The sequence below is a fragment of the Carassius gibelio genome, chromosome A20, assembly GCF_023724105.1.
Source record: "Carassius gibelio isolate Cgi1373 ecotype wild population from Czech Republic chromosome A20, carGib1.2-hapl.c, whole genome shotgun sequence".
NCBI lineage: Eukaryota > Metazoa > Chordata > Actinopteri > Cypriniformes > Cyprinidae > Carassius > Carassius gibelio.
Window position 1 is genome coordinate 7133724 of NC_068390.1, and position 15867 is coordinate 7149590.

General features: G+C 37.7%; 1 protein-coding gene across 1 annotated transcript in view; it reads right to left on the reverse strand.

Moving 5' to 3' along the window:
- Positions 1–309: 309 nt before the first annotated feature.
- The window catches only part of LOC127938187 (connector enhancer of kinase suppressor of ras 3), a 46866-nt gene continuing 31308 nt past the window's right edge, over positions 310–15867 (reverse strand). Inside the window, exons 14-22 of the mRNA XM_052534625.1 lie at positions 13445–13504; positions 13006–13175; positions 10166–10239; positions 8302–8373; positions 7497–7558; positions 7277–7353; positions 6738–6894; positions 6108–6292; positions 310–1341 (exon numbers count right to left, since the gene is read on the reverse strand). Coding sequence (XP_052390585.1) covers positions 1156–1341; positions 6108–6292; positions 6738–6894; positions 7277–7353; positions 7497–7558; positions 8302–8373; positions 10166–10239; positions 13006–13175; positions 13445–13504 — 1043 coding nt within the window. The 3' untranslated portion in view covers positions 310–1155. The remainder of the gene's footprint in view (positions 1342–6107; positions 6293–6737; positions 6895–7276; positions 7354–7496; positions 7559–8301; positions 8374–10165; positions 10240–13005; positions 13176–13444; positions 13505–15867) is intronic.

Below are 15867 nucleotides of genomic sequence, written 5' to 3' on the forward strand. Positions count from 1 at the left end.
GATAAGAAAATGATGAAAGCATTTTAGTTTTTTTAACTATCCCTTTAAATTATTTTACATGGCCTTTTTTCTCGTCTTTTATGGAAAGCTGAAATTTCTAAAACAAAAATTAGTTCTCAAACATTAAATTGGGTTTAGAAACTGACAACCAATAAATAGTCACATTACTAACATCACTTCTCTAACATCTAACTAACATCAAGTGATTTTTCACACAGCAAAGTACAAGTGGTTAAATGGACATTTTGGGGTCCTAACATGCCGAGCGCTCCAATTTCTCAAATACATATGCAAATAGGCAACACAACATTGAAAGAAAATATTAAACAGCCATTTTTATTTCCTTTGGCACACCTTCAGCATGAATCACTCCAAAAATATCAAGTAAACATTTATACAGTTAAATCAGTCATTTATACAATAAATGTACAATACCCATGACATTCATTTCCAGTTGTAAAATGCAAAAATATGTACATCTAAAAGGGACCGTTGTGTTAAAAACAGGTAAACAGGTCTCCACTCCTAAAACCATTAAATACAAGCAAGTTTAAGAACAGAATTTGTGTGCATAGCACGTGTGAAATAAAGTGATTTGGTAACAAACACAAGATGTACATTTGAAGAAAATCATGTCTAGACTGCATTTAAAAGTCAAACTAGACAACACACTTATCCCAATGTTGATTCATAAAAGCAAGTTCCCTCCAAAAAAAACTCAACCGTTTAACTAGCTTCTTTACAGAACGGCTACAAACACAAGTTTGTAACATGTTCAGAACAAAACACTGAACGATGTAAACAAAACTGACCGTGTTACACGTTGCACAATTGCAAAATGCGGTAACTGTAGGTCTCCGAAATGAGTTGTCTCTTGTGAAATTGGGTTTCTTGTGGTGTTAACACACAAGTTAGGCTCTTCTGTGCTCAAATTCAGAGACAACTGATATACAATGAGTCAAAACTGAGGTCATTTCTCTCAGCTGCATTGTGTGTTTTTGCAGACTAGTATCCGTTTGAGGGGTTTCAGAGAAGCTTCATTTGTGTCCAGGAAGCCAGCCCTTGAGGTTTGTGTTCCTGTCGGTGTCGTACAAGCCCTGTGGTCGTCTGTTTCATTCTGGTTGATCTCCGTAATGGTCCTCTCGTCTTCACAGGCTAGTCTCGCTGTACACAGTGTTGGGCCTGAGGCTCCTGGACTGGTGGCTCCATGACACTCTTGTGTTTCTCACCGATCTCCTGCAGCAGGGGCACATTAGCATCTCGCCACTGTCTGTATTTACAAGCGCTCAGCGACGGTTCGCTCAAGACCTGCTCTATGGCCTGCAGATCGGCCTCCTTCGCCTGAAATAAGACAGACACAGAATGGTATGATGGATTCTTCTGAAACTATGAAAACAACTTCCAAACGTTAAAGTAAAGCTGCTATGTTTTTGTCTCATCAATACTGCCATCTAGTGTCTGTAGACTTCAAATAACTCACAGGAATCCAGATGATCAACAGTCAAAAGTCTCTTATCGTAACCAAAGCTGCATTTATTTGATCAAAAGATACTGTAATATTGTGAACAATTATTACCATTTGAAATAACTAAAAATTTAACTTATTCCTGTGATGCAAAGCTGTATTTTCAGCATCATTTCTCCAGTCTTCAGTGTCACATGATGCTTCAGATAATCACCCATTTATTAATTTTTTTTTTTTTTGCTTAATAGTTTGTGGAAACACTTTTTCAGGATTCTTTGATGAATATAAAGTTCAAAAGAATTTATTTGAAACAGAATCTTTTGTAACATTACACGTTTTTACTGTTACTTTTAAATATTAAGTCCCACGACTGTTTGTAACACTGATAATAATTAGTAAAACGCTTATTAAGCAACAAATCCGCATATTAGACTGATTTCTGAAAGATCATGTGACACTGAAGACTGGAGAAATGATGCTGCAAATATATATATATTACAACAGATCATAATAATTCACAGTATAAGTGTTTTTACTGCATTTTGGAGCACATAAATTCAGCCTCAGTGAGCTTAAGGGACTTAATAAAAAATGTCAAATTTTTCATTCAGTATATACACACTTTATGATCCCAAAACTGAATCACTTTTTAAGCAATTATGTAGAAATGTTTCAACCAATACATCTGGCATTAGTGTCATTATTGCTAATTATCTGTAACTTTGTGACAGATATTTATACCACGACTACATTAGGGGACTACATTACATTTTTTAAAATAGTAAACATAGGCCTAATGACATTTAATGCTGGGCCATGACCCCCTCAAGAGAGCTATTTAAATGGAAAGGTCACATACTGTTCATGCAAAATGTTATTTTCTCCCCCAAGAGACTGAGTCACAACTCTCTGCCAACTTTCAATCGGGAACTGCTTGCCTTTTAGTATTTCTGTTTTGACCAATCTACTCTGTGTGAAAAGTGCAAACAGCTGGATGTGAAATCCAGTCTGACATTCAAGTTCCTTCTTCCTTAACAGCATCAATGCTTTAAGCACTTTTGGTTTGTGACCAGCCCAAAGTGGCAACATACGAAGGCATTTCATTTTATTAATAACCATGGAAAGTTAACCTGTGTTAGTTGCAATGTAAAGGGAATAGGTAGAAAAAAAATTGGTTATAGGCCCAAAAGCCTAAACATTTTAACTTCAGTTTTAGCAGAGAGGATTCAAACACATATCAGGAAGTTAGTGAAGCCAGACCAGAGAGGATTCGTGGTACTGACAATATCAGGAGAGCTCAAAACATACGGATTATTGCAGGAAAAAGAAACGTTCCCTCAATATTATTTCGTTTAGATGCGGAAAAGCCTTAGTATCCTTGTGTCAGCATGACAACAAATCTGAAAGCTGTGTGTAACTCAATTTATAGATAACAATGACACAAACACAAACTAGGTCCGTAAGAATTTATCAGACTAGTCTCATGTTGACACAGGTTTTGGGTTTTGTAAAGTATTGAAACTGGAACAGAACACAACTTAAGATCTATGCCCCCAAGTTTCTTTATATTATATAGTCTGATGAGTCACAATGCAATGGAGAGATTGTCCAATCAAACGCTTCCTAGGATGCAAACATCCCCCTCCACTCTCAATTATAAATACCACCTGCCTCCAACTAAAAAGGCTGTACATGGTGCAAAGCAGCTTCCCTTGATATCACAGCACATGCCACAGATTATATTCTACTTTAAGGCCCAATCCCAATTCTAACCCTTAGCCCTTCCCCTACCCCTCCATTCCGACTGTTCACGTGAAGGGGTAGGGGTGTCTCGATTCTCTTTTGGTTGGAGGGGTAGGGGTAAGGGGAAGGGCCAGATAGCCCTTCAAACGAAGATTTTTCGGGACCACACTTCAGACGAAGGGGTATGAATTATCTCGGCAACATGACTGCTACAGTGAACAAAAAGACACATAAATGTCAGCTTTTTTGGCATAAATAAAGATTTTAACGAAAAGTAATCATTTGTTTTATGTTACATTCAATTGTGAGTTCATATTAATGGTCTTGTTTGCCAAAAAAAAAAAAAAAAAAAGCTAATATTTGCTAACGTCATATCATTACAGACTGCATGATAGAGCCACAGCATATGTTCTCAAATATTGCCTATTCACGAGAGAGAGAGAGAGAGAGAGAGAGAGAGAGAGAGAGAAATGGAGGTTGCGTGTATCCGTGTGCGTTTATCTTTTTAGAGCGAGTTTACTTAAAGGTCCCCTTCTTCGTGATCCCATGTTTTAAACTTTAGTTAGTGTGTAATGTTGTTGTTAGAGTATAAACAATATCTGTAAAATTCTAAAGCTCAAAGTTCAATGCCAAGCGAGATATTTTATTTAACAGAATTCGCCTACATAAAATGACCCGTTTGGACTACAGCCCTCTAGTTCCTGTAGTAATGACGTCACTAAAACAGTTTTTTTGACTAACCACCGCCCACATGAATTCACAAACAGGGGGCGTGGCCTTGTTGCGCTCTGACGGAGAAGAAGGAAGAGCTGTTTGTGTTTGTCGCCATGTCGTTGAAACGCTGTTTTGTTTTCCATCTCTGAGTCCAATCATCTTTGTTTGGGCTTCCCAGGAACGCTGTACTTTGAGATTAATGGTTACAATTTATGTTTAACTCGGTTCCCGAAAATTATAATGCACACGTAAAACTATGTGCAGCTCAGTTGCTCAATCTCAATCAGTTTAATGCTGGATTTGCACAAAGATTATTCTTGAAAGATGGAGCAGTTCCCTCTTTGTCTGGAGAAGGCGTTGTTTATGGACCACAACTGGTAAGTGTATTTTATTATTTAAGTTGGTGCGTTTAACAGTTTCTGTAACTTATTACACAAAGGGCAATGCTGTTTAGCTTTGTTAACTAGATGTTAGGGCTGTGCAAAAAAAACGAATGCGGTATTCATGCGCATCTCGTCAGTAAAAACGCTCCTCCTGTGACTATAAATACATCTCCAGCAAGTGCGTTCTAGCCCAATCGCGTTACCAGGAGGACAGCCTGCTCTCAGCTACTGTCGAATAACTACACAGGTACCGCTGGCCCAATCAGAACTCGTTACGTATTTCTGAAGGAGAGGCTTCATAGAACAAGGAAGTCATCAGCCCCGTTTTGTGACAGTGAAAACAGCAGTTTACAGATAGGTGAACTGTGTGAAAAATACTGTGTTTTTTTACACGCGAAACATGAACACATGTTATATTGCACATTGTGTAAACAATCAAAGCTTCAAAAAAGCGCGTAAAATGGGACCTTTAAAAACAGCGATTGTATCCTCTCGTCGCTGGAAAATATAATGTAGCGATTCAGTATTTAAACTGTATTTAATAAAAGTCGTGGGGGAGCATTGACAAGTTTATTTTCTCCTGGATGTGTGAGCTGCACGATTTCCGATATGTGTGTGTGTCAGTAAGCAGCTCATTAATACAGGACGATAATTAAAGGCTATAATGCACACCAGTATATGGGTGTATTGTAGCAGCTAGACGACGAATGATGGCGTGTGACGGCATAGTAGTGGTCTCCCAATCCTTAGGGGAATATTTTCTCCCCTACCCCTTGACACTCTGTTTCAAGGGACAAGGGGAAGGGGTAGGCGGAGGGGAAGGGGAAGGGGAAGGGGAAGGGGTATAAAATAGAATTGGGATTGGGCCTAAAGCTGTGTAGAGGAAGTGAAATCTCTTAAACAGACAAATCTGCACTAACGAGAAGGGGACACAACTTCACAATGCACCAACATGTATTAAATGCCATCATGAACATAAAACTGATCACGCTTTATTGCGTTATTAAAGCTTAGAATTCAGGCTTATAGTGCATTTGCAAAATGCTTTCTGCCATTTCATAACATAATGCATTGCAATATCAGGGTCCCAACCACTAGAATATGGCAATAACTTACTGTAACTTCTGATCACACTGCAAAAAATGGTTTGTTCCTCTGATTTTTTTTGTTTTCCAGTGCAGATGTCTGAAGATTCTTAAATCAAGACATATTTACTTGAGAAGAAAAGTGAAATAAGAAGTCTTAATGAAGTCAAAATGAAGTGAGTTTTTTTATTAAAACAAGGCAAAATACCTGCCAATGTCTGGGCTCAGAAAATCAACAAGTTTTCATCACCATTTATTCATGTTTTGGGCAAATACTCACTTGATTGTGTTAGATTTTGCAGAAATTGCTTCATTTTGCAGCTTAAACAAATGTATCTTGATTTAAGAATTTTTTATATTTGTATAGGAAACCAAGACACAGTACTGAGGACTACATGAATTTATGACAATGCATGCAACATTTAATGCCATCACTTGAATTTAAGACATGTTAAGGCCATCATTTATGGAAGACAGAAATAAGACTTTTAAGACCTGTTTAAGACCCGCAGAAACCCTGAATATATACTTATGATGCAACACAACAAGATGCAATTAAGTCTAGTTTAATGACGATAAATGGTACACCAGTTTCTGGCGGTTTCTTGACAATTTTCACAGTTTACTGGTTCCCTATTTAAAACAACTCTTTCTGGACAAACACACTTCAACAAGACTCTTTTAACTATTGAATGGCCACACCAATGTCAAACTCACCTTTAAAGTGCTGTTTAAAGCTCGAATCAGGTGCAGTTTCTCGTTAATGCTCTCATTTTTGCAGCGTCTGATGAAGGAGGACCTGAAGTCACGTTTGGTGGTGGGCTGCAGGGCTCCGGTAGGGGACAGACTCACCTGCTTGAGGTGAAGATACAGCATCTCCATCTCATCAGACGGGGGGCCTGCTGAAAAAATATGATTACGAATCAATGTACAGGATTAGCGCACTTTATGAGCAATGCGTTTCCATGATTATTCCAGGAGTTAGCCATGACATAAATAAATGTTTGATTTTTTATATTTCAGAACATGCTTTACTTGTCAAGAATCAGCATCTATGTAGAGCACATCAGCAGCTCAAGCGATCGTGTCTCGTCTTAAGGCTTGGATTAAAATTGTATTGAAATTTTGTGTTTTGAAGATGATGGAAGTTATGGGTTTGGAACTAAATGAGGATGAACAACTGATGACCGTTTTCATTTTGGGTGAACTGTCCCTTTAAAAGGTTTTGGGTGAACTGTCCCTTTAAAAGGTTTTGGGTGAACTATCCCTTTAAAAGGGTTTGATTTCAGACTTTTCCCATGCAACACTCTCTTAAGGTTAAAAGATCTCATTCCAGCGCTCACTCACAGTCATTCTCTTCGGACTTCTGTATTTTGTGGATGGGGTCTTCATCCGAGCTGATCTCTTGCCACGACTCCCTGTCTGTACTTGGAGTCTGTGTGTGGTTACACACCGCCGAATCCAGCGGACATGGAGAAGAAGAGCGGGGAGCCTGGAGACAACCCTGAAACATCCACACACAAATAGAACATCAATCTTTCAAAATTGGAAAGAAACTCCTTTTTTTAAAAGTAACTGGTGTAAAAAAAGTGTAAACTGGTTTTAAAAAAGGATTAAAGAATAAAAAAGGAAAATTCTTTGATGCATAGTAATTAACATTTATTTGTAACCAAAACCTTCTAGTTCTATTATGAATGTATCTACTTGCACTTTGATCAGTTTAATTCATTTTGTTATAAATAAAACATTGTGTGTGAACCATTTTCTGATTCATCAGCAGGTATTAAAATAGCACATATGAACCACAATGAAAAGAAGAGTTAAATGCTGACTTAACTTATGGTTGGGTTTAAATGAGCACACCCAGACAGAGTGTGGTTACTCACATGCTGGTCCATGAACTCTGCACACATCTCAGCGGTGTCTGCTTCATCCTCATCATCACTCTCCTCACTGTAGCACTCTATAGTCACACAATCACAGTCTCAATACCAGATTAATGCAGCTATTAAAGTGTCAGGTTTGGCTTTGATGAGACATAAAGTGGACTGAAAAACACCCTGTATTAACCGGGATTCGGTATGCGTGTGTGGTGTGAATCTTTACCTCCAACCGTTGAGTCTGTGGGCTCCGGTTCATTTGAAGCCTGGGTAAGTTTAGCCAGCCATCTAGATTTAAAAGAACATTAATTACGGTAAATCCACCCTCATCGGATCGGTGGAATAATTGTAATGGATTATGCGTGTCATCTTCCCACACAGTTCAATAGTAGCACACCCACAGATTTCTCTCAATGTTTTTTTCCACTCATAGGTTTATTTCAGTATGTTTCAATAAATCTTCACATCAATGGTTTACAAAAAAACAATTATCATATCTTTTCATCTGTTACTCACACTTGTGTTATTCCACGGAACAAAAAGGAGATATTTTGAAGAATCTCGGGCAGCTCTTTTCCATACGAAAACATTTGAAAAGCAGTAAATACATCTGTCAAGCACCATTATAGTGTTGTAGAAACCTATCTATATATCTATCTGTGTGTGTGTGAACTGCTCTATTTAATAAAATATCAAATACCTGCAATAGGGCACATCCGTTTTGACCATAACTATTACTAACTAGTCCTAACTATATTTAGTACCGTGTCTGTGTTTTCATCAAACATGCTCAATTGCGTGGTGTGCTGCAGACAGTTTTGGTCACAGTGAGGTGTCGAAGCAGCCGGCCACAATGCAATGCAAACATGTCATGTTGGGCCAAATACCAGACCCACATGATTCACATGTATGAGTAAGTGCTAGATGACTAACAAAGATAGTGTTTATTTTTCATAAGTGTAGAATCAGCAAGCATTCTATCTCTGACCACATTTACAAACACAAATACTTTTGTGTTTCTTCACACTCACTTGTTCATGTCTTTCATGTTTTCAGCTGCAAAGTAGAGTGTCATAATGTGGAGGCGGCATGCTTTCATCGCGCTGGAAAACAACAATGAAGTGAATGCAAATTAAAACATGCACAACTCCAGCAGTTCTCAGACACAACATCTTTGTGGATGTGTGGTTACATGACGTAGTGGAAGCATTACACAAAACCAAAAACGTATCCGAAACCAAAGTTTGCCTCCTGTCTTATCTACATCCAATCTTAGTCGTTTAAAGTAAAGCCGATCTACTGTATATCTTTATGAAGGAAGTCTGTGAAAAACAGTAGCTCAGACCACACACTTAGAGCAGACAGTTTCCTGTGTTCTGAGTGTGCATTAAGAGGAGTATAGATAACACACTTCTAGTGTGAAAAAAGAAAAAAAAATCTGATTTACAGCCTGACATTTCACACTATTTGTTGAAAATAAAAGCCAGTCAAATAACGAACTCATAACCATTTATTTACATTCTCTGCAGAAAAGATATGAGTACTGCATCTTGCATATATTATCTGTTATTTGTTTATCTGATTATCTGTTGTGGGTTGTTGCCTGGCGTGTTAAAGGTGCTGTATGTAATTATCTGACCTTACTAAAGCATTAAAATGCAATAATATATTTGCAAAGTTGCTAAGTTCACATACTTATTTCTCTGAAAGTCAATGTAGTTACTCTACTTTTGAAAATATGCAATCTTTCAGAAAGTCTGTTTTTGTTATGGTCTGTTTAATTCCACCAACTTCCAATTTACCCAATAGTACTGTATTTCAACACTCTGGCTTGCCAGTTGGTGGAAAACCATGAGCATTGCAGCAATGGAAGCAAGTCAATGAACTGGGTCAGAGATTGCAACTTTACCCCAGGGCATCCAAGATGTAGGTGACTTTTTAACTCAAACCGTTATCTGTCAGTCGTATAATGGAAGTGAATAAGAATCACTGCTTTGAGAGTCAAAGAAAAAAAAACATACACAAAACCAAATGAAACCCTGGGGCTTGTGACGATATACTGAAATATAAAGACACAAAACAATCGGTCTGTATAAGAAACTGAACAGTATTTTTACCTCTGATTTTTACCGCAATGTCTGAACTGTCCTGAGACAGTTGTGCGTTCTCAACAGCCGGTGCCTGAAGCATCTTCTTCTTCTTGCTTTACAGCGGATCACAGACTTATAAAATGCATTTTTGCCACTTCTCTCTCAAATGGACCATTGACAAACTATCTACAATCTCAATAAGGAGTGTCAATGGTCCAACTGAGAGATAGGTGGCAGTAATGCACTTATAAGTCTGCGATCTGCCGTAAGCAAGGAGAAGATGACGCGTCAGGCACCAGCTGTTGAGAACAGGCTCAGGACGTGCTCAGGACAGTTCGGACATTGCGGTGAAAATCAGAGGTAAAAATACTGTTCAGTTTCTTATACAGACCGATCATTTTCTGTCTTTATACATCAATGTATCGTCAAGAGCCCCAGGGTTTCATTTGGTTTTGTGTATGTTTTCTTTAATTGTCTAGGACAATTCTAGGTGGTTTCTGTGGCAGTGCTACACAGATTGAGAGATCATTGCAACTGTGTTTTGGGTGGTTGGTGGGATGTTCTGTGTGGATCCCAAGGAGTTTTATGAATTATTGCAGGTGTTGCATATGATTGCAAGGATTGCTGTATGTTACCAAGTGTGAGCAACAGTTATAGCCATGCTTGCTTATAGCAGTTATAGCCATAGCACACAGTACTTTCAGAAAAATAGATATAATAAGGCCACATGGTGGAAATAGGTATGTCTGTTGTTTTTACCCACAAGCAGCAAAATAATCTCTGTTAATAAGGAAGATGAACTCACAACTTCTTCCTGCATTCAGTAGCCTGTTCCATGGTGAAGTCTTTCAGGTTGATGTAGCCTTCGGCTTTCTCTGCCTGAAAGGAAAGAGAGAGAACTTGTCTCTGGGAAAAGACTACTCATCTAATTTTTTGTTTAGTTTAGAACAAACTCTGGTTTTTGGTTTTGAAGAAGGTGGATTATATTTTAGCATTGTTTGATTCTACATTCTACACATTTACGGTACATAACTAACTGGGGCTCTCTTACCCAAAAGCATTGTAAGCATGAGTACATTGTAGAAACCACCTGGCACCCAAAACATTTCTTTTTTCTGCTGAACAAGATGAGATTTTTAAGGTTGGTAACCAAACAGTTTTGGTTTTTTGTGTGTGTTTTTTTTTTAGGGCTGTCAAAATTAACGCATTAATAATGCCTTAACGCAAACTAATTTTAACGGATATATATACACCTGTTTACAAGTGTTTGACCCATGCCTGTTATGATCACGTCTCTGTTTAATAAAAGCTTGAACATGGATCTGAATTTCTCACGACTCATCAGCCCTGTTACTAATATATATATATATATATATATATATATATATATATATATATACCATAATTGGACAAACCTTATTTACTTTCTGAGACTCGCCGATACTGCACAAGGTTATGAGTCTGCTCTGTACAGCGAACAGCTGAGAGGAGCAACACTTTTAGTTAAACCAGGGCTGCATTTACCAAACCATCATAAGCTTAAAGGGGTCATAGGATGCCCATTTTCCACAAGTCGATTTTGAATCTTTAGGGTCTTAATGAAAAGTCTGTAACATAGTTTGGTTACAATTTCTCATTGGTAGTGTAAAACAACACCTATTTTACCTGGTTAAAAAGAGAAAGATAAAGCAGTTTTTGTAGCATTTTCCTTTAAATGTTAATGAGCTCTGCTGACCCCGCCCCTCTCTTACGTGCAGCTCATAGAGATACTGTTTACTTTAGCTGCGTTCATTGTAAAACTTGCCAATTAGCAGATTATTAAGAAAGGCGATTTGCAAAGATTCATTAAAAAGAACCAACTCACTTTTTCTGGTGAAGCTGGACCATGAATGATTCGCGTGAACATGTTTATGTGGATCAGGGTGCATGTACAAATGTAAATAACTGCGTTTTCAGCAGCTCAGATGTCGGGAGTAAATGAAGACTGCTATGTTCATTATTACATCCAACACAAAACAGCTCGATCGCTTCGGAGTCATTCTTGCCTGCATCTGCTCTGGCGGTGAAACAAAGGCAGACTGATGACAGCTCACTCAGAGTGGGTCTAAGGTGAAGACACCAGTCCAGTCTGTGCTGAAACACTACAGTCAATCAAACTATCATGACAATGTCTTTTCTGTGTGACGTCACAAAGACAGGTATCTGAGATCAGCTCGATTTGAGAAAGGGTTAAAGAATTGTTGATCTTTTTTTTATACATTTTTTTATCATAGTGTGGTTGTGTAGTGTGTACACGCACTGCCAACACACATTTCAGTTCAAATAACGTGTAAAAGTGCATCTAGCATCCGATGAGCCATTTAAGTTGATTGTAGCTCCATTGGTTTCAATGTGTGTACAACGTACTTAAGCTTACGATGCTTTTGGGAAACACAGGCCAGATCGTTGCTTCTCTAATTTTACATGCAGGTATAGTTGAAATCACAACACATCTACTGTCTTTATCTTATGTGTAATTGATTTCATCAGGACTTTTGTTCAGATCAACATAATGCAAGGGAGAGCAGCTGGTGTAGTCTTAATGGGTTACGTTTCGTTCAATAATTTGGTTGTCTGACAACAGAAACAGTAAAATATAAAAATGAAAACATATTTTTTGAGAATATGGCTGCATCAAATTACAGTATGTGGGCACAGAGAGGCAAACAAATGTAATAATAGATACATTTACATGTTCAGAAGTGAGCTGCCCTGTCCTGAAAATAATGTTAACAGGCTTGTGTAAGTAAATTGCTCCATGCAAAGAAAGAGAAGTAGGTAATAGGAACCTGGTATTTCTATGTTCTTTTTTTCATGTGTCTAATAGACTTGAACAAGTTATTTGAAAAACATCTATGACCAGAACAGGTCTAGTCTTCATGCTCTATGTTGAGTATGGTTTCACTAATAATAAACACATTTGCATAAAGCATCCATATATATCCAAAATATCTTTCTTGTTCCTCAGATTTTTTTTTTTACATTTTTGGGTGAACTTTACTTCTAAGATAGCTATGCGTTTGTGAAACGTAGCCATGATTTGGAGCAGGTTTTATTCAGGATATGAGATCACAAACCAAAAATAGACCAATTACCTGTGGGCAAAGTGACACTTTTCTGACACAATAAAGCCACTCCCTCTTATCTCGTCTGGATTGAGCTAATAACTTATTATTATATAATATAAATGATAAATTACCTTACTTACATTATATACTTAAAGCATTCTTAATGCTTAATGAAAATATAATTATTTTATTATAATTATATTTTTGGCTATTAAAAATATCTATTTTCTAATCATTTATTTTTTAACGCAATATAAATAAATGCTATTTTTTTTCATAATTTCCTAATTTTCAGCAGAAAAGTGAACTGCCAATCAAAGTGCTCATGAGATTAGTTTTTCACTGACAGATAACACTTCTAGCACGTGCTGTGAATCCACTGAAGCCATTTGGTTTTCTCTACTCTAAACTCAGAGTTTGTGCAACAGGCTTCTTGGATACTAATTTCCAACATGAGATAACAAGTGAAGACAAACACGAATGTTCACATTTTCCGTAGCGAAGCCACACGTTACCAGGGGAAAACCACGTAACTTACCATGTCCGATGTGTACCAGTAGAGCGAACATTTCTTCAGCACAAACCAAAACTTCTTCCACTTCCAGCCCAAGAGCCCTCTGCTCTCTTTCCTTTTGTACAACCAGCCCTGACAGTCGCCCAGGCCCAGGTCTTTCACCGAGACCCTTCTGCGGCTCATCACATCATCTCCTATCACAAACCAACGCATGCAAATGAGGCGTCAGCAGCCCTCAGCAATACTGGCTCCTTGACTTAACGGTACTTTGAAACATCAATAGCAAAGATAACATCATGCACATTTGCATGGCGCAATCAAAAGGGTCATGATTCTGCTAACAAATCCAAATTATGCTCTTTGTACATTGTGTACTCGATTATTTCACTCTTTCAGTGAGTTTAAAGCATCTATAACCTCTCTTAACAATAATAGTCTATGTTAGAAAAGCTTTTCGGCTTACCTTGAGACTTCTCAGCGGCAAAGTCTTGAAGAGGGTACTGAAAGCGCGAGGAAAGAGAAAACAGAAATGTAGTAAGTTACGCAGTGAACTCAGAGAGACAGCGCTAATAACACAGCTGCCTCTAAAGAGAGCCTTCACTTCCCCGTAGCGCCACACACACGTCAGTGAGAGAGCTCGAGGGCATGTACACACTACTACTGATATCCTCCCTCTCGCTCTTTCAAAGCACACTCACATATAATGCTGTAGAGCCACAAACAGTAAACACAGACTTCCCCGAAACTGAAGATCATCTTGAAGCTACAGTAATTGGATGGTTGATATCATGTGTGAAACTGTGACATTCGTCATATTCCAAAACACTTTTCTTTTTACCCTGATTGTTGGGTATTTATTCAAATTTCATGAGGATAAATGGATTATTTACACCTTCATGTCACACCACAGGACTTATGATGCTTATGATGCAGGGGTCATATGATGCTAAAAAGAAGATTATTTTGTGTATTTGGTGTAATTAAATGTGTTTATGCAGTTTAAGATTCAAAAAACTTTATCATGCATTATTGTTTGTTCTCTATGTCCTGCCTTCTGGAACGCATTGTTTTTTACAAAGCTCACCGGTCCAAAAAGCGAGGTGTGCTGTGATTGGCCAGCTATCAGGTGCGTTGTGATTGGCCGAATGCCTCAAGCGTGTGACGGAAATGTTACGACCCTCACCATATTGTGATTCGGTTAGAACAGCAGCGCGACAAGACAAAAACAATAAAACCCATTACAAACAAGGCATTTGCTGCATCCAGTGGAGACATAATCACAGATTATAATGACTTAAATTGTGTTTTTACGCATTGCATCGCGGCGCGTAAACATAAAACCATGTCTGCATTTGTGATCAGAGAAACCACATACAACAAGCGCTACTCTACACCAGCGGTTCTCAATTCCAGCCCTCGCGCCCCCCAGATCTGCATATTTGAGAATCAAAGTTACGCCTTCTTTCTTTATGTTAACATTTGGGCAGAGTTATGCAAATCTTCCCACATCATGATGTAGACGTGGGGGCGTGTTTAAACGAGCCGTTTTAGGAGGGTGTGGACAAATCTTAACTTTTATAAAGAATATCTCTTTGGGTTTGAGACTTTAGTCCTTGCAATTTTACAGATCGTCTTTATGCACCAAGAGCTTTTAACACCCCAAAGAGAAAGTAACATTTTTAAATCACATCATATGACCCCTTTAAATGTAATCAGTGACGGCACTTAAAAACTAAAAACACTCTCCATCAACCACTTGTATTAATTTCAGACTCACATCATGTGTTTTTTGTCCACATACATTATATTTTTTCAATTCAGCTCTCAAAATATGGATTTTATACTTTAAATTCGGCATTGTAGATCTTATGGTGAATGATTCATCCATGTATGTTTCATAAAATAAAAAATAAAATCTTCCGGTAAAAATGACAGATGTTATCACTCTTGCAAGCATGTTTTCATCTGCCTTATTTTTTTAAATTGTAAAATGCAATAAACAACTGATGGAACCACGTTTTCTTTTCCTTTTGATAATGTGTTACTTTCAAAGTACGTACAGCAATGATACGGAAAACAAAAAACAATCATGGCAGTTCATAACCATTGCGTACGGAATTGTTTACGCGGTACTAAAAAAGGTTACATTTTCCAGTCAGATCGGATTGCAAGGAAAGATCTGTCATGATCTATACTTGAATTTAATCATCTTTGAGGTTAGCTTATCATAATGTTATTCTGAAGTTGATTTTCTTCTTGGTGTCGATATGAAACTTGACACAGAACAGAACAATTTTGAGGAATTATTTATTTTAATTCAGTCTATAACCCATTCAACTCTTAACTACTTTTCTCTTCGTGTTTCTGAAAGTAGGCAGACCAATTTAAACCAAATTTGGTCAATAAACGCTCATTGAGACAGACAGACATTCTGCTGAGTAGGTATTATGTGAAAAACATCTTCAGCAGCAGTGCTTGGGAAATGGTGGCAGCCCAATGCCGAGTTAATAGGAAGTGGTTAAAGATCACGATGCAATCATAAAAAAAAAGCATTAATATCAGATCTGAAAGCATTAAATGTAGAGACAACATCTGCAAAACTAACAAAAATGATTACATTAAAATATAATGTAATGGAAGTCAGTAAAAGAACATGGTGGCTGGCTAGTTATTTCAAATGTATTTTAACAGTGTTAATTATTGTATGATATCTTGGACATTATTCACAGCCACTTTTGACCTTTTAGTTGAGGCACTAAGATTTTCCAATTTGTTTGAACTATCTTGACAGAAAAGCTGTTTGTTTATACGGTTGGAAAAACAAGTATATCTTCAGAAAGTAAGAAAAAATAGATGACATGCTAGCACAGAAGTGGATTTCTGACA